Source organism: Carassius gibelio, chromosome B4, assembly GCF_023724105.1.
Source record: "Carassius gibelio isolate Cgi1373 ecotype wild population from Czech Republic chromosome B4, carGib1.2-hapl.c, whole genome shotgun sequence".
In the NCBI taxonomy this organism is placed as follows: domain Eukaryota; kingdom Metazoa; phylum Chordata; class Actinopteri; order Cypriniformes; family Cyprinidae; genus Carassius; species Carassius gibelio.
Window position 1 is genome coordinate 15,564,855 of NC_068399.1, and position 18,854 is coordinate 15,583,708.

General features: G+C 37.4%; 2 protein-coding genes across 3 annotated transcripts in view; one reads left to right on the forward strand and one right to left on the reverse strand.

The window, feature by feature from the left end:
* Positions 1 to 710, reverse strand: part of ccdc146 (coiled-coil domain containing 146) — a 31,761-nt gene extending 31,051 nt beyond the window's left edge. The window contains exon 1 of the mRNA XM_052555143.1: positions 502 to 710. The gene's annotated coding sequence lies outside the window, so the exon portion shown is untranslated. The remainder of the gene's footprint in view (positions 1 to 501) is intronic.
* Positions 94 to 1,766, forward strand: sinup (siaz-interacting nuclear protein). 2 transcript variants are annotated; one of them, XM_052555148.1, is made up of 5 exons: positions 94 to 240; positions 709 to 834; positions 1,218 to 1,296; positions 1,387 to 1,516; positions 1,611 to 1,766. In XM_052555148.1, exons 1-5 carry the CDS (start codon positions 192 to 194, stop codon positions 1,701 to 1,703), a joined length of 477 nt encoding a protein of 158 aa, XP_052411108.1. In that variant the 5' UTR covers positions 94 to 191; the 3' UTR covers positions 1,704 to 1,766. The 2 variants fall into 2 exon arrangements, with proteins under 2 accessions (XP_052411108.1, XP_052411109.1); XM_052555149.1 differs by having other exon boundaries at positions 232 to 464.
* The last annotated feature ends 17,088 nt before the right edge of the window (positions 1,767 to 18,854 follow it).

Sequence of the window (18,854 nt, forward strand, 5' to 3'; positions counted from 1 at the left end):
AATCTGCTAAATCAATGTATGAACTTTTTCCCACTGCTTTTCATAATCTTGACCCAAGCATCTGGAACTACACCTCTGCATGAGCTAGAGTAAGTTTGTGGCAGCTGTACACCATTAACCTCATTAATTGGAGACACGTATTTAGTGAAGGCTGCTCATTCTTTCAGTGACAATAACAAACGATAGTTAACATGGCTCAACATAACAATGAACAAACGGAAGCCGCACAGAGTTATTCAGGTAGACGTATAAATGTACAGTGTTAGAGTGTGAAATATTGTTACAGTGTAGTATTTTAATAGTATTAGGCAGACTTTCTGTATTTTAGCCCAAATCTTGGCCGAATGTTCACTTCCAAGCTGCTAAAATGGTCTCGGGCTCTTCTTCTGTCCCACTTAATTATCATACAAGGATTAAAATGTGAACTTTCTACATCTTGGTCCGTTTAGTATTATTTATGTCAAGTAAGTTATGTCTTTCGACGCTGTATTTATAACTTACCGTAATGTTGAAGTTCTTGAGCCGTGAAGTCTTTCAATCTCTGTCGTTTCAGTCACTGTTTTCCTGCGCGCGACGCTGTCTCCATAGCAACTCTTCCAGAGGCGATCGAGCGCGCGCGCAGCTGCAGGGCCACGTCGAGAGCTTTAGGGGGTTAAAACAGTTTTTTTCCTCAAGGTTTCTGACCGTTTCTTAACCATTTTTTCGCAGATACAGAAACCGATAAGAGCTACGTAAGTGTATTTAAACGGAGACAGCCGTTAACGTTCTCGCCTAACCGCAAGTACGTTTTGGCCGTCGTCTCCCCTCTGCAGAAACAGGACAGCTGTCAAACTGGTAAGGAACCATGCAAAATGCTTTTCCATACTGTATGAAATAAGGAAAGATTGAACATGTATCCTGGTTTATCTTGCACGGAAAACTTGTCTACGCGCTTTAAAAAGCCTACTCTTTTTGGCTCAGAATGGTACACCACATGAGCAGACTACATTAATACCATTCCACAAAGCAATACACTTGTGAAGAATTGTGTCCATTGCTAAATATAGTAGGTAGTATGCAGTACAGTATCTGTAGTGAGCTAGTGTTCATGTCAAGTCTGAGCATCTTGACTGCACTGGCCTCAAGAGTGCAAATACACTCAGTGCATTATTTGTAACAACCTGAAATGATGGTGTGTGTGTGTGTGTGTGTGTGTGTGTGTGTGTGTGTGAAACCAGTCTTGGCAGATGATGGATCTTTTAGAGCATCTTCACCTGCTTATGAAAATAACAGAAGAGAAAACCGATACGATTACAGGTAAAGGTGAAGTCGAAAAAGCCACACACAATCACCCACATGTTAAAGTGATTTATAACCCTGCCCCCCACTCTTAAATGTTGCTTGTAGCCCAGTACATTGGACTTCATCAACAGTGACCACTTTTGAGCCATTCTCTTTTGATGAGCGTGATGCTGCACGGAGAGTTGAGCGTGAGAGGAGACTGCAGGAGTTTCGCCAGATGCAAGAACGGCAGTGGGTGAGAATGCTGTCCTCTGAAATTCAATCTAAAGATGCTGTAGAATATCAGGTGTTTTTGGTATACATGTAAAATGCCTGTTTTGATTTTTCAGCGCTCAACATTTAAAGCGAATCCAATAAGAAGATACAAACCACTTGTTCAACTCTGTGGACAGTCCCAGACCCATTCACAACAGTCAAAATAATGTTACATTTAAGATTTGTATTGTCGTTTTTAAGTGTTTTACTAATAAAAAAAAAATAATAAACTTTTTTTTTTTTTTACTAACAAAAGCTGTGCTTTCAATTTTGTTATTCAAATGGTTGTCTAACAAGTGTTCAAGTTAGTCTTTTCTTTTAATTCAGGCAGTGTTTTTAGTTTGGGGGGGGGGGGGTGCAGTTTAATTTAGATTTCTTTTTTTATATATATTTAAATAAACATACATGCATAGTTATTTTGTTAAAGCAAATTAGACCAGAAGACATAATAGATGCAAATCAAACTCTTTGTAATACAGTAGGTTTATTTAACACATACATTTTAACATCTTTTGAGACCCATTTAAATTATCATCTTTTTGTGTTCGACAGAAGAAAGAACTTTGTGAACCACACCTTTAAAGTGACAGACAAATCCATTCTTCTAAAGATCTAGGCCTATTGTTTTATTAAAATGTATATAGTCTGTAAAGATGACATTCCATACATTATCAGAGCTTTGTAGACATAATAGGGGTTGTGAATGGGTTTGCCTTGCTGAAGGTGGCAATCCTACGCTCCTCACAAAAATGAGTTTTTTTTTTCTCCAGTGAAAATCCGGCCCTTAACCCATAAGAATGCATACTTTATAAAAAGGATCATGTTGGTATTTTCATTTGAAATTTTAATATTTGATATAAAACATAGTACAGTGCCTGTGGCATACCACACAGTCATCTAAAAAAACTGCCTGAAGACAGTGACCCAGCACTCCGTCAAATCACTCAGTTTAACTAAATATCAGGGTGATTGACAGAGATACAGTAGAAATATTATGTGTGGTTTTGTATTTCATTGTTTTGTATTAGCCTTTGAGTAAGGGAGGCACACCTTTGGAAATGAGAGCATCCGAGGAGCATGTGAAGGCTATGTTTATTTTATTTGCAAAAATATTTTTAATGTTATCTTTTTTTTTCTTTTTTTTTAAAGTATCGGTTCAGGCACCGTTTAAGCACTGGTACCATTTTAAAAGTATCGATTTGGCACCGGCATCGTAAAAAAACGAATCGATGCCCAACCCTGCTCCAGGACCAGCAGGCCCTAGGCCAGGATTCCTCAAATCTTGCCCTGAAGGGCCATTGTGTTCCAGAGTTTAGTTCTAACCCTGATAAAACTATCCTACCTTTTTTTTTTATGATTCTGAACTTGAAGACGATGATTGGCATCATCATCCTAAAAGTGCCTGTGCTTGCCATGTTTTGACTTTGTGTAGCCTCGCCCCTTTTTAGCACTGTGTTTGTTGTCTTCTGGTTGTATTTCCACAGTGATTTCACGGATTTATGAATAAACGCTCTTTTTAAAATCTTAATGGTCAACTGACAGCTGTTAAGATATTTGCTTTAAATGTTACAGTGCTCACGATAACTTTCGTTAACTCTACAATATATAAATACACTTTACCAGCTAAATTGCTCTTAGACAGCGATGTCAGAAATATATAGCTACCACAGAACGGAAGTTCAAATACAATATTCTAAATATTGTGATATGCTTGTTTCTCTGGAGAATAAGGTCAATACCTTGATACAAAAATAAGCTTGTTACAGACAATACAGCATAACAGTAATCCACACAACGATGTCTATTGATTACTACAGAAAAGGTTTCACCTTCATACTGCAGAAAGAAAATTACATATTCAAGTTTGGAAGATTCTAGTGGCCATGACAATGTTTTTGATCACTTTCTGGTTCTTGCTGAACCCATCCAGAAGGGGGCAATGGATCCCCATTTATGTGCCCAGAAGCCTGGTGTTCATTACTGTGCTTCAGAAAAAAACATTCTCACTTTAAAACCTGAAACATTATGTAATCACAAGTCTGTCAAAAGAGCTTCTTGGTTATGTCGTGCTGCAGGTGGATCTGTCAAGATTAATTTAACTGTAGACTTTTACTGTATTTCGTTTTCTCCTGGGATAATATTACATGTATGAAATGCTTAAGGAATTTGTAGACCAAATTGAGTTCATAAGGTTTCTCTGTCTGATAAAAGCCACTAGGGAGACTAGACAAAAGTTTGGATGAATATTTAGAATCAGAAAGATGAATTGTGAAGAACAAACTCTCAGTTGAGGGAGAAGAGCTTAGTGTGAGTGGGTGGATGTATAGGGTATTTGCTTCATGCTGGACATTGTTTCTGTGGCGGAAGATGGAATTAATTACCAGTGTCTGTCTGCCAGAGACCATAGACTGAAACCCTTTAGAGAGAAAGAAAAAAGCAGCAACCTAAAATTGTCATAGATATACAGAGAGAAAGGCCTCAAACCACAGTGCTTCTATTCCACAGAGCAGAAGTTCCCATTCCAGCCACAGTCATCCAAAACTGTCATTTCCTGTTGGATTTTTCCTTCTAGTTTAAGAATATTAGAATACAGCATCAAACAGACTTCTGTAAAATCTATATCGAGAATCCAGAGACAAACATATTGGTCCTGGAGTCATCTTGGATGTGGTGGCAGCTCTGGTTCATAATTTAGTTCGCTCAGAAGTGTAACTTTTTACAAATGCCACCCATCTGAATATTCAAATATTCCACATCACTGCCATAAGATTTTGTCTTCCAATTATACATGTGAATCTCTCAAGGCTTCAAATTTTAATACCACAAGTAAATTCTTAAAATGCACACTTCTGCTTTTAAGGTTTTGAGCAGTTCTGGTAAGGAACTGAATGGAAAGATTTTAATGAAAGCCTTGTGCAACTTGAAGAATATTCTGTGATTTGTCCTAAAACCAAAATTATAACGTTGGAGAGACATGGAGCCCGGAGGGACATTCTGTCCAATCTGAAAGCTGACACCCGGTAAACACAGAAGAGGTCAGTCAACTGTGCATGGCAGATCCTTTTCCTATTTAGTGCCAAAAACTCTGGAATAACCTACCTAACACTGTCCGGGAGGCAGACACACTTTGTCTGTTTAAATCTAGATTAAAGACCCATCTCTTTAACCTGGCTCACACATAACACACTAATACACTTCTAATATTCTTATCCATTAAAGGATTTTCAGGCTGCATTAATTAGGAAAATCTGAATCAGGAATATTTCCCATAACACCCGATGAACTGTACTTGCTACATCGTTAGAAGAATGGCATCTACGCTAATATTAGTCTGATTATTTCTTATTCTTAGGTCACTGTAGCCACCAGATCCAGTCTGTATCCAGTTCAGATGGTCACTGCAGTCAACTAGATCCAATCACGATGATTTTTCCAAGTAAGACATGTTCCTGGATCAACATCTTTTGATGATCCTGGATCAACATTGTTGTGCAAAAATATAGACTTAACCCAATCCCTACCCCTAAACCTAACCATACCCAAAAGTTATTCCTTAAATCAGAGGGAAATGATAGCTGATTAACAAGGTTAATAAGCCTGATTTTAAGCCTAAAACATATACTTCTTGAGAAATTATATCTCAATTCTGATTGGTTGATTGGAATGTTGTTCCAGGATCAACAAGGATGTTGATCCAGGAACATGTTGTACTTGATGAAATCACGCTCATCACCCAGATCCAGTAAGTAGCCTATCCAGTGGATCAGCACCTAGAGATTACCTCAACAGTTCTGAATGTCAGCGGAGACCAGGGCAACTAGATGTGCCCCTGAGACAGACAGATCCCCAGTGAAGACCTTGTCTCCTAGACGGCCACCAGGACAAGATCACAGGAACCGGTGAGCATGATTTCACCAAGTACAACATGTTCGTGGATCAACATTCTAATCAACCAATCAGAATAGATATATACATTTTCAGGAAATATCTGGTTTAGGCTTACTATCAGTGTTACTGTAGGTGCTTCTACACCCTTGTAAATCAGTTATAATTTCCCACTGATTTTAGGAATAAATTATGGGTAGAATTAGGTATCGGGGTAGGGATTGAGTTAAGTCTATATTTTTGGACAATTATGTTGATCCAGGATCATCATAAGGTGTTGATCTCGGAGCATGTCTTGCTTGGCAAAATCACAGCGACCCACATGAACCAGATGAGTCCTCTGCACAATGTGACTTTGCTGCAGCCTGGAATTGAACTGCTGGTTTTGTCTGGTCAGACGAGAACTGGCCCCCCTACAGAGCCTGGTTTCCCCCAAGGTTTTTTCTCCATTTGGTCACCAATGGAGTTTTGGCTCCTTGCCGCTGTTGCCTCTGGCTTGCTTAGTTGGGGACACTTAATATCTAGCGATATTGTCGACTTGATTTCACAGAGACTATTAAACGGAACTGAGCTGGATGATGATATCACTGAATTGAATGATGAACTGCCTTTAACTGAAAATTGAGTGTTTACTATTGTCATTTTGCATTATTGAGGCACTATTTTCCTATTTAATAGTGTAAAGTGCTTTGAAACAATCTGTATTGTTAAAAGCGCTATATAAAGGCAACTTGGCTTGACTGGAGACAATGTCTGTTAAAAAAATAAAAATTAAATTAAATTTAAAAATTTACATTTTTAAATTTATGCATTTAGCAGACGATTTTATCCAAAGCGACTTACAGTGCATTCAGGCTATCAATTTTTACTAATCATGTGTTCCCGGGGAATCGAACCCCCAACCTCGCAATGCTCTACCACTTGAGCTACAGGAACACAGCCAATATGATATACTATACTCCATTAACTACAGAAAAACAGCCAGAAGGGAAAAGTAGTGCAAAAACAAAAAGTCTACATTGTCTTATCTTTCATCTTGATTTTCAAGGTCAGAATCTTGAATGGTCTTTTGTTTAGGGTTTCTGGGGGAGGAGGTTACTGTGTTTGGGAATATGATGTTTAAAGCATAACAAAAGGACACAACAGTACAGAGTTAACCAGCACAGCCATATTAAAACTGCCTGTTTTCACCCCAAATAAGGACGCAACCTCAAAATGATGTTTTTAAAGCCCAGTTAAGACTGAAAATAAAACCGATTCCTAATAAAAATAAGTCATTAATGTCACTGTGTCTCAATGTTGAGCTGGCTAGTTCTAGAGAACTGTGATGTAGAACTTCTCCTGATGTCTTTTCCAGGTCAACCAGCCTGTTTAAGTAGTGTTGGGTCACTGCGCTGAGATTTGGAGACAGTCAGCATGCTTTGTCAGGTGAAATCATTTGTGACGATGCTTGCACAGGTTTGTATGTCAACTCACAATCTCCAACTCTGACCCAGAGGTCAGACATCTGTGAGAGAGAAGCTGTGGAAAGAGGTTCAGAGAGTATAGTATTATCCTAGGACTGCAGAAACAGTCATTCAGGAAAAGCAGAAAAGGCAGAGGGTGCAGCATCTGTTTGGCTGGCTGAAGTCCTGTAGGTGCACAAGCCCTATCAAAAAGGAAAAGCCAATCCTTGTGTGGAGGTAGAGAGGAGGCTCTAGAGGATGCAGTTTTATGAGATTAACAGCTGCAATTCTGTATAAATCATATTCCGTTCAGGTTTTTTAGAGATATATTAAATTTATGCATTTAGCAGACGCTTTTATCCAAAGCGACTTACAGTCCATTCAGGCTATCAATTTTTACATATCATGTGTTCCCAGGGAATCGAACCCACAACCTTGCGCTTGATATCGCAGTGCTCTACCAATTGAGCTACAGGAACACTAGAGATGATAGATTAGTTCTGCCAAACAGACATCTGAGATAGATGTTTGTCTATTAATGTAATAGTTGCATCTTTCCATTATATATGACACACACACTCAAACACATTAGACATTAGTCAGCCCTCTTGACTTTTTATAACTGCTCCTTGCTCATTTCCTCCTCTGTCTCCTGTAGAGCCATCCGCAGACACTGAACACAAGAAAACGTTCGGAAAAGGCCAAACCATACTGTCGTGTTTCACATTATTCCCACACTTTGTTTCAGATATAGTCAGTGCATGAGCAAACTGAACAAACTACCAGAGTGTTTTTTTTTTTGGGGGGGGGGGGGTAGTGGGGGTGGTATGTACTAGTACATCATTGTTTGACTGATATTTCACAGGTTTACTGACCCGAAAAAATCTTTACTGTGTTGAAAGAGTTTGTACCTCTTTCATGGTAAACCAGGCAAGAGCTTCAGGGTGATATAGTGGATGTATAAAGTCATTAAAAATACTATGTGAACCCTGCTTGTAAAAACATTTTGTAAGTAAAAGTGGATTTGTGAGAACTTGTGCCTGAGTTGTGTGGAACGGCAGGAAAATAAATCTTTGGAATTCGATTGTCAAAGGGACAAATTTGATACCTCTCAGGACAAGCAAGGATAAACCTTGACCCATTCTTCCAAGAAGCAAGCTAAAAAAATTGCATGTTTGACACTCCAAAATAAGTACACTTGTGTTTGCAGAAATCTCTAAATAAACAGCCAATATACTCCTATGCATATGTCTCTTGATGCGAATGACATTGAGGATGACATTACATTGAAAAACAAGCCAGAGATTAGACAAGAGACGCAAGAGAAAGAAATACATGAGGCTCAGACGAGAAGCCGTCCAGCAGGAATTGGCATTAGTATGAGAGAAGAGGGAGCAAAGGAGGAAGTCACAGTGGGAGGAGATGGATATAAGGACAACAAGGCCATTTATCTCTGGTTTGACTATGATAACTGTTTGGAGCCCAAGCAAGGACACTGCCCTTCTTTGCTCTTTTGGCATGTTTTGACTGAGTTTTGCAAATGTGCTGTTTTTTAAGGGTAAACGGAGTTATACTATGACTGCCTTTTTCATGGTGTTGTTTTTGTAACTGTTGTTAGGATACATACACTGACATAAAGTGGGTTGATGTTATTTTCTACACTGGCAGGACTGTTTTAGAGTTGGCTTATGTTACGTATGCAAAATCAAATCAAATGTGACTACGTGGGTGCATCTTTCAATGCATTTTATGTGGCCAAGAGAACCTGACCTCATCACACTCTGGATGGGTTCACAGTGTGGGTTATGCAACTGTTTTGTTTGACAGGCTTTGATAAGGTTTCAGCAGCTGGGCTTTCAAGAGATATGAGGATCCCATTGGTTTTGATCTCACAAATGCTTCTCATTTTTTAACTTGTATCACTGGTTGCCTCTCTCCCCAAGCTTCTAACCGTTTACAAATTCTGGAACCATTCATTAATTTTGGATTACCAATGTTATGTTTATATACCTTACAGTTGTATATCGTCTATTTTTAGTAAAATAATTGCTTGCAGAGATAACTGGGCTGGAGAACAAGTTCAACTCATGAAAACATTGATAGAAAGAAAGATAGACCGGCAGCTGTTACACAGAAAATTGCAGTATACAGCAACGGGTCAACTATTTAAGGTCAAAAAGTATAGGTCAAATGAAACCAGATGAAACCATGGAGGTTCTTAATCATAACATACTGCCTGATAAACTGACCATTCCGTGAAAATAAATAAATAAAAAAGGCCTTGGATTTTGGATTCACATTCCATGTACATTTGTTTATAAATGATAGTCATTGATTTTCTAGATTGATACATTTTTACACAAAAACAAACCGTTTTTTAATAAAAAATAAGTGCGTTGCATTTGTTACTCTACCAGCTTTTTGTCAAATAGCAAGGGTTAATGTTTAAGAGTTGTTCACAGCCGTGTTACAGTTGTTCACAGTTGAATTCAGTCGACATATCTGTGCCAATATCTCACTTTTAAGTGGAAAAAACCACAGAGCCTTCAAAAGATAGGGCAAAAGAAACTATAAAAACAATTTTATAGATTTGCTATGGAGAGAAGTGTGGTTTAAAGCTTTGCTGAATTGTGGCAAGGGCAAGGAAAGAATATGCAAAAAAATATGTGGCCATGTCTTTAATGCACATTAAATGTAAAAAATCTCTGCTTTTAAATATTCAGAACTGTGATAAAGAGCTATAAAGAGTTGCATATTCAGCCATCAATATTTCTGTCCACACTATTACATTAGATAGCAAAACCAAGTGTTTCTGCAAACAAATTAAGCAAAACATTTTCTCAGCACTAACTACATAAACATTTTTGCCATGACGTTTAACCAATTGGTCTAGGCTGATTTTTGTGCATACACAGATGTAGCAGAATAACCAAAGATGCTGTTCAACTTTTTATTAATGAAATGCTATGTCATTGATATTGTGTTATCTAATGCAATGACATTCATAAATGCTTAAATGTTCATTTTGAGGTCCCTCCCGGCAGTCCCCCATCTCTTCAACTCAAATAATTTCTGGCAAACTCTGACAAAGCTTTCCAGGTTATGCTGACAGCTGCACTGCAAAATGGACTCGATGTTTGAGTTTTACTCATCCAGCTGAATGCTGAATTTCTCCATGAACATGGTGACAAAGAAATAAGCCTCTAATCATACCCCACCCTTTCTTACTTGTATCTATCTCTCATATCTTCCAATCTCAGCTTTCTAGGTTTCCCAGAAATTTGTAGAGATTTATAGTTGGGTTGGGTACAGTTGAACATTGGAAGCGACAGGTGCTCCAAGTTAAGGCATTACTAAGGCAAATAGCCTGAGTCATGTAGCGTTCCCACATTGATCAGCAATGAGATCATCTAACAAGTTCATGCAGTATTACCTCGTTTCTCCTTCATCTCTCCCACAAGCATACAATTTAAAGCAGATTATCTACACATTCATAGCTGCTGATATTAAGCATAATTTCAGTCAAGCAATACAAATCTATAGCCTTTAACTTTCTATTCATTGGAAATGTGAATGTGTCACTATAGGAGTTCCATGATAGTATCCTGCTTGACTGCTACTACACAACCCTGCGGGTTAAGAACTTAAGAAAAGTAAGAAAAGTCATGTCATAAGAGTATAAAAAATTATAATAATAAATCAATCCATCTCTCAATTAATCAATGTTTCATTTATATCAGAACAAAACACTTTGCACTTTATTGCACGACACTTTAGTAAAAAAAATAAAAACATAAACAAAAACCTTTCCCTAATCAAGACCTATATACTTAATTGTTTTGAATGACAATGAGAAATCTTCAATCACATCCTGACTGTCACTGTTCCTTGTGTGGAAGTACAAATATTGTCCAATAACAGTGTATCAGTTCAAGTCTATAAAGTTTAGCATGGTACTTTACTGTCTTGCTATGGGTGAGTCATTCCAATATATTTTAAATACAGATGGGGAAACCACAACACTGGCGCCACGGCACAGCTATAACAGTCACACTGGCTAAAACATACACACAGACATGCTCCACCACCATAACGCTGCTCTACATGTGTTTATGAGTCTCTTCCCCGAATACATACATCGCACAACAATGTATCCTATCGGGAGGGAGAGCACAGAAAAGATAGCGTAAACAAAATCAGCATGTTAAGGCTATGAACAAGCAAGTCAGGTCTCCTGTGCACCCCAGCTTTAGTTCCCAAACACAGAGAAGGGTTCCAGCCGAAAGATGAAGACTACCTTGAGCAGGATTGCAGCCTTTGTATTCTTCAGCATGTCCATGCGTGTATTTGCATGCATGTAGCTTCTTTGTAGGCAGCAGATGTTTTCACAGGATGTCTTTCTCCACTTTCAGACATTTGTGTGAAATTAAAAGAATGTTCCAGGGCTGCTGGGCTCTTGTTAGAGACGTGCGTCTTATTCCATGCCCCCTCATCTGTACCTCTGAAACTAGACAAATTGATGGGGAAGGGGAGGCCCTGCCAGATGCTAACCATTTGGAGCCAAAGTGGGTCCACTTGCTTTTCAGCAGCGGAACTTTGAAATGATTCAAATTCCTTTAGAAATGATAAACATGCTCTGAAAATAGAAATAACACAGGAAATAACATTTGGATAGCAGGCACCTTGATCTGCTTCTTTTTCAGAGGTGTTGTAATGCACAATGCAAGATGAGGAAATCGAATGCACTATCATTATCAGTTTTGCCACATTTGGATAATATTCCTACTTGGCTATAAAGGAGTGAATTAAAAGATAAAGTAAGTAAAGATATTTTCTCCCTGTTGACAGTTGATATGCTGGTTAGGTATGATTTGAAGCATGGCAGCTGGTTTGAGCTGGTCTTTAGTTGGCCATGAGCTGGTTTAAGCTGGTCCTGAGCTGGTTATAAGGTAGTCCTGGGCAGGAGCTAGTTTCTTAAGACTAAAAAAAAACCAGTTTAAACCAGCTCATAACCAGCTTATAACCATTTCAGGACCAACTAAGTAAGGACCAAGCTCAAACTAGCTGCCTTGCTTCAAAACATACCAAACCAGCATGTGGTGTTTTTTTTCAACAGGGCTCTTATCCTAATATACAAGGAAATCTACAAATAGGCTAAGCAAGTATTACTGAAAAAGTGCAAACACTGAGGCTCTATGATGTTTTTTTGAATGGTCTACATTATTAATTGGTTCAACCATTGGTGTGGTTTTAGAGTGGGACTACTTGTAAATCAAATTCCAGGCTTGGCTGTTTAGCATGGTTCAGTTAGCTTTTAGGTTCATCTAAACCTAAATCTACCACTAAAAGCATCTTCATTACCAACTTTGATTGAAAAGAAGTTAAGCAAGTCATGTGCTACATGGATATCTTGCAACAGAATGCAATACAATCCTTGTCAGATTTAACAACTCTTATTTGAATCCTAATTTTAAGGCGATCTGCTTGAAATCTCAGGGGATGGGTAGCCTGATTGGAAAATCCAATTCCATTTGGTGCCATTTTATAGAGTATAAATAATACTCTTAAAAACAAAATCCCCCTTGTGGTCATCTTAATATACTGATAATGCAGAAATTATATTCCATAATACAAAGATCTTTTTAGATTTGTGGTACAGATGACATTTGTTTTTGTCTGCCTGGATTTGAGAAAAAAAAGGGACGCCATTAAAGAGAGAGAGTGGAGACCACACATCTGTGAAAACAAAGTGTGTATATTGAAGCTTTGCAGTTACATAAATCACCCTCTGAAAATAAATCAAGCATTGGTTCCTGAGACATTATGCTGTTTATCTTCAGTAGGGAAGACGTCATGCATGCGGAAGGAATCAGAAGTGAGTCCATTTTTTTCTTGCAGACCGAATGACGTTTCTTCAGAATGAACTGAGTGTGATTTGTTGCAAAAGTGCATAGATTGGACATGTGAAGAGGGGAAAAGAGTGTGTTTAGTTGTTAAAATCCTCCTAGCTCTCACAATATCCTTACGTTCACACATTTCCTTATCCCCCCTTGCTGTCCTCCCATCCAAAAAGTGCGTACAGTGTTTATTTTATTTATGCTGACAACATAAAGTGAAGTTGAATTTGAGAAAAAGGCTCTTTGAGTTTATCCCAGAGGCATAAGTCTTTCTAGTACTGCACTTTAACCTCATCTGCATGTATTTCCTTGCAGAACAGACCATCTAAAGGGGTGTTCACACAGAACTTTTATGTTTTCATAATGGAAAAAGCATGGCAGTAAAATGGAAAAAACATCTTTTAACTTGACACGCCGTTTTAAAAACTCATGTGCAAGATGTCACAAAATATACGAGACGTAAGTGCAAAGGTCAAAGTCATCATTTCACAGCATGTTTCCATTTAGCTTCTGAGATGAACTTCTAAGATGCTCCAGGCTGGATAATGCTCCTGGTTTCGGTGCTTGTCTAGCTGTTGGACCAGCAGAGCCAAGATGTTCCTCTTCAAAACAAAGCCGGTCAGCTAGCATGGACTTTTTGGACAACTTGGGTCAACCAAACATTCATTCGCAAGTGGAAATCCTCAAGAGATAATCAATATAATTTTTTGGAAGCGTTTGTTCCTGATAAGATTTCTCTTAAACTCATTTGGTTTCAGAAAGAAGCCGACCTGGTTTGGTTTTAAATGTGACGGTCTACTCGAGGTCTTTCATCACAGCGCTGTTCGGAATCAATGACAAATAAATCCTCAATTCTGGGTGTCACGGCTTTTTGGCTGTGGTCTGCTGGGCATTGTTTTCAAAGGCTGTAATGAGGAACAGATTTGTCCAACAATTAGCACATGTTGCTGTGACACAGGTCCAATTATTTTGCTTCCTACTGTCACAAACTTGTCTAGTATGTTGGGACAAGGAAGTGAAACATCTTTAGGATCTGGGTAATAGGAATGACAACTCCTAATTCCTGAATGCACAGAACATTCAGGTGTAGGTTCAAGTGTGCTCAGACACAAATATCGGGTTGAGGTTGTTTTAAACTTCTTTGTGGATGCTTGTCCTGACATTTTCCATCATCTGCTGGGTTTTATGTGCATTTTGAAGTATCGCATCAGAGTGTAGTGATGGAAACACTTCAAATAAAAATGCTAAATTCACAAAAAAATTACTTTCCCTTGCTTGAGGTGGTTTTTGACTTGTGTGAAAAAGGGTTAATGTGAATAATGGGAGATGGAAATGCATTTTGAGAATAAATACCTCCCAAGTGCATCAAAAAAGTAATGTGACTTGCGATCTTGTTCCACAGCATCAGAAATGTTGTTATATGGTCATTCAGAAATGCCCGAGCAAAGTCTGTCATCAAAGTGTTTCTGTATACAGTAATTGCCTCCCAGAACTGTTAAAATGACTACATTACCAAACAGCAGCATAAACCTCCGAAAGCAATAACGCATTCATTGTGTTTCATCTGTTTGTTCTGAGGTGCAAGTAATTTATTATATAGGAAAATTGTTATATTCAGTAGCTTCTCCTACTTTTCTTAGTGATGTATAGTGCCAGTTTAACAGAAAGTGACCATTTTGTTCTCTTTGACTCGTTGGTTGGAAACGGTGCTTGTTTGCAAATATTTTGTGTGCGATATTCCAATTCCAATTCTGGCCCTATGCTGTGGCACTGACACTATCGGTCAGAACTGCTTCCATGTCAGCTGAATTTGAATCTATGTTAAAAACACATTTCCTTTCTTGTGCTTTTCATTCTCTGTATGCTTAAATGGTTTTATTCTTATTCATTTAATTTTTTACTTGTGTATACTTTTTATAAACTACTTTTTTTTTGTGTTTCTTTAAAGCAAACGCAATGATTAAAAATGTCACCTTGAAACCATCTCCTAAACACAACAGATCTGCTAACTCTGAACTGAAATACCAGCAAAATCGTTGTTTTAAATTTCAGCAAGGCTAGATGTCCACATGATGAATGACTTCAACTTTAGGAAAGAAAAACACATTTACTCCATTTACTCTTAAGAAGAAAAAAATGAAATACGTGACAAGTGAAGCTTGGTGATACATATACACAACTGAACCAGGAGCCTTTTTGCTGAGATATGATCCCCGACAGCTGCTTAATGTACAGTAAGAAATTGATGGAAAACTCAAATTAAGCTTTGTTCTAATGAAATATGTCTTTCTCCTGATTTGCCATTATGTATGAATGACATCTGCGTCTACATAAAGGTGCTGTTATTGAAGAATCATCTTATGGATCAACCTCTCAACAGAAATGGCTTTGTAACAGGATCCTTGAATTTGGAAGTTGAAAGCAAGTTGGCACAAATGTTGTTGAGGAACAGCTCTGGAAACAGAAAAGTATATCTGTTGCCAGTTGGCTATAGTTGACAACCAAATTTGAAAAATGTTGTTCACAGAAAGAAAAAAAAAATTTCCATTTAAATGTAGCTTAAATAAATAGTTTTTAACCACTTAACTTTATAAAAAAAAAAAAAAATGAAAATTTAGTAAATTCAGTGAAGCAAGCCTTATAAATCCATTCATTCACGCTTTCTCTCTCGTACATTCACACACACATACAGAGCTTTGACATTGTCTTTTGGATATGGACTCTTTGTTCATGGATAGAGTGTAATGCATATGGAGACACATTGAAATCTATGCCAAAGTCCATTCTGCCTGCGTAATGCCTTTCACAGCAGCTGCATCATTTCAATCACTGCAGAACCAGGACTTGCTGTCTTTTTACATAAACTTTAAGTTTTAAGTTCAGGTTAGACTGTTTTGTCTGGACTGGAAGATAAAGAGTCATGAAGGATTTCTCTCCAAACTAATTCAAAGAATGTGTTATTGTTTGCGATACCTCACATGATCCAACCATAAATTAAGAAATTGGAAAACATATTTTAAAACAAAGTTGTTGTTTTTTAATCATTGCTTGAAGAAATGTAAAGCTTGAAAGAGAACCAAGCATTCATTTTTCCATGTCTAATTGATCAATTGAAAACAAATGCTGACCTGATTTTATATTCATTTATTTTTTTAAATGTCACTAGTTTAGGATAATGCAATGCAAACTCGCCAGGTTACAGTTATGGTTCCTGATCATCCAGAAAGCTGTAGCCAAAAGTTAAGCTCTTATGTTCTGACTGACATTTTTGTAACTGGGGGCAGATAAAACTATCTGTCATCACCTTTCAAGGCCAGACACTTCTGCCTCAAATAGACGAAACGTGACATATAAATATAAGCAGATGTGAGTAATGCACAACAATACATCTTTTGGTCACAAATTCAAGTGATGCATGTCTAATTACATTATCTAAGTAGAAGTCTTAACATTCATTTTTTAGCATGCTATACTGGCAATATCTAGGCCTGTTCAGGAACAGGATTTGAGGCGAATGTCCAAATTTATCTTCATGCCAAAATGTTCCTATTCCTGGGAGTGCATGTTTGATTACATCATGTCTTGTGCAATGAAACGCGGTGAAATCAGGAATCAGTTTTTCATTCCAGGTGGGAAGCAGCCATAGTTTAAACCCACAGGGCATTTTTACACATTAGTAATTATAACAGTACGGTAAATTATCCATTACCATAAATATGCTTTTACACTGTCTTCTGTGGAATTTTCCAGAATTCAGTATATTTTAATAACTGCAGATGACTATTAATACAGACTATACAAATCACTCATATCCCTATGGAAGCACTGTATCCATGCCAACAACAGCAACACAATGCAGATCCAATCGGCTCCTGGATAAATGCCAGAAAAGGATGTGAGTTTTTCTTCTCTCTTTCTGAGAAACATACAGGCGTACTGCAGAAATACAACTTGGTTTTGACAAATTTGCATGAACAATTGTCTTTTTAGTAGACCTATTATTTAATCGTTAATCATAAAAAGGTTTTGGACACAAAACACAACTTTTTTTCCAGTTATGGAGGCTAAATAACCATACATTCCAATCTTAATTTGAAAATAAAGATTCATAATCTGTATTTTTGCATTTTTATCAGTTCATGGACTCCCTGGGAATCAAACCTACAGCCTTTGCATTTTTAGTGCCATGTTTTAGTGCCTACTATTAAAGATACAAGAATTTTATTTTAATGAATACTCCATCTACTCCCCAAAGGTCAATGTGTTCTAGCTATGAAACCTAATCCAGGATGGATTTTTGTAACGGTCCAGACTGTGGAAATGAGCCTGCCTGAAAAAAAAAAAAAAAAAAAAAAACAAGAGAAACCTGATGATTGAATAAAGATATGTTTAGAGATTGCACTCACATAGTAATTTTAACCTCAAGGAAATAATTACTCTATAAAAAATCTGTCTAAAAATATCCATAAACGTTTTAACCCCTTTAGTGCAAACATCGCCGACGGCCCCAGTTTATTATTGTTTCACTTTCACAGCACATTAAACATCACTGTCTTACTTCATCTGGACAAACTGTGCATCAATTGAAAGTTTAAAGACTCTAGCTTCGATATTTGACCAATATTTTGATAAAACACTGTTGCAGTGACAGATATTTAGTGATTTATGTCAGGAGTGCAAAATAATAAATCCTTATTATGCCACATTTTGAATAGAAATTCACCACTCATTCATATTCAGTCACGTCAGCAGCGGTTTATTTGTGTTCACATAGACTCACTGAACAGCGTCAATAAGGATTTATAGACCAAAGATGCATATCTGCGGAGATATATGGATATATTTACTTCATATTTCTTCAGACAGAATCGTCATTTCTATTTCATTTTCCATTTTAAGCGATCTGATGATAAACAGCCTCTCCCAGCGATCTGTGTGTGTGTGTGGAGTGGTGTCAGCTTGTGCTGTGTGTCACTCAGACTCCGATTGGGCCTTCCCAATGTCAATCTGAGAGTGTCATATATGGACACCGCCACATCGTGTCACATGCTTCCTGCACACTTCCTGGTAGTTATCTGGCCAAAACAACACTGAAACACCTCTGTACACACGAAATATCCAAATAATAAACCCGCGATTACGATGGTAAAGCTTGGTATGAGAATTTCTTGAGATCTGGGGCGTTTTTATAAAAAAAATCGAAAATGTACATCAGAAATGCTAACTTGTGCAGCGATGAAAAAGGCTACAAATAACATATTTTTACAACAGTAAACGACCAAATTCCACCCCTGATCGCTAAAGGAAGTTATTATAAACACTTGATCGGGGTTTAAAGTGAGTTTTGAGTAAAAGTGTACTAATAATTTCATAAATTGTCTGATGTAGCTTGATGCTAACGTAAGCCCCAATGCTACTAATAGCAGGTGCTTTTCTTCTTCATAATGCATTTTTGTCTCAATAATTCACGTAAGGTCGTAAGAAAATGTTTTGTTGTATTTTTATAGTAAGACTTTTGATAAATAAGGGCTAAATGCAAAGAGAGACTGAAGTGAGATCGCTGCTTTGTTGCTTTGTAAAGCCTGAAAAACCACAATCAAGGCTAATAAAGGTGGAATAAAAACAAAAGAATAATGATAAAAGAATAATGCGGATAATGTGTCATACCTGGCGGAGGTGTGAAAGACTCGTTTGGTGAGAACAATAGAATAATGAATCGGGCAGCTTTCAACAGTGAAACATACACAAAGAGCACAGGAATGTTTACATGTGAGATCTTATAGAGATGACAAGGGCCATAAATCAATCTGATTAGCCTTCTCTAAAAACACACATGACATGGCCTTAGAAAATATTTCATAAAATTCACAGTTTTACAGATTCGATTATGAAATTTTTTATGAAGTTTTGGAAGACTTGTGGCCTTAGCTACACTGTGTTTTCAAACTCATTTCCTATATCAACATTTTTAAAAATACATTTAAAACATATGTTTTAATATTTTAGTTTTTATGTTTGAGCTTATATATCTCTATTATCATAACAGTCTGAGTGATTCTGATTCCTGAACAGTAAACTTTAAAGTGTCAGC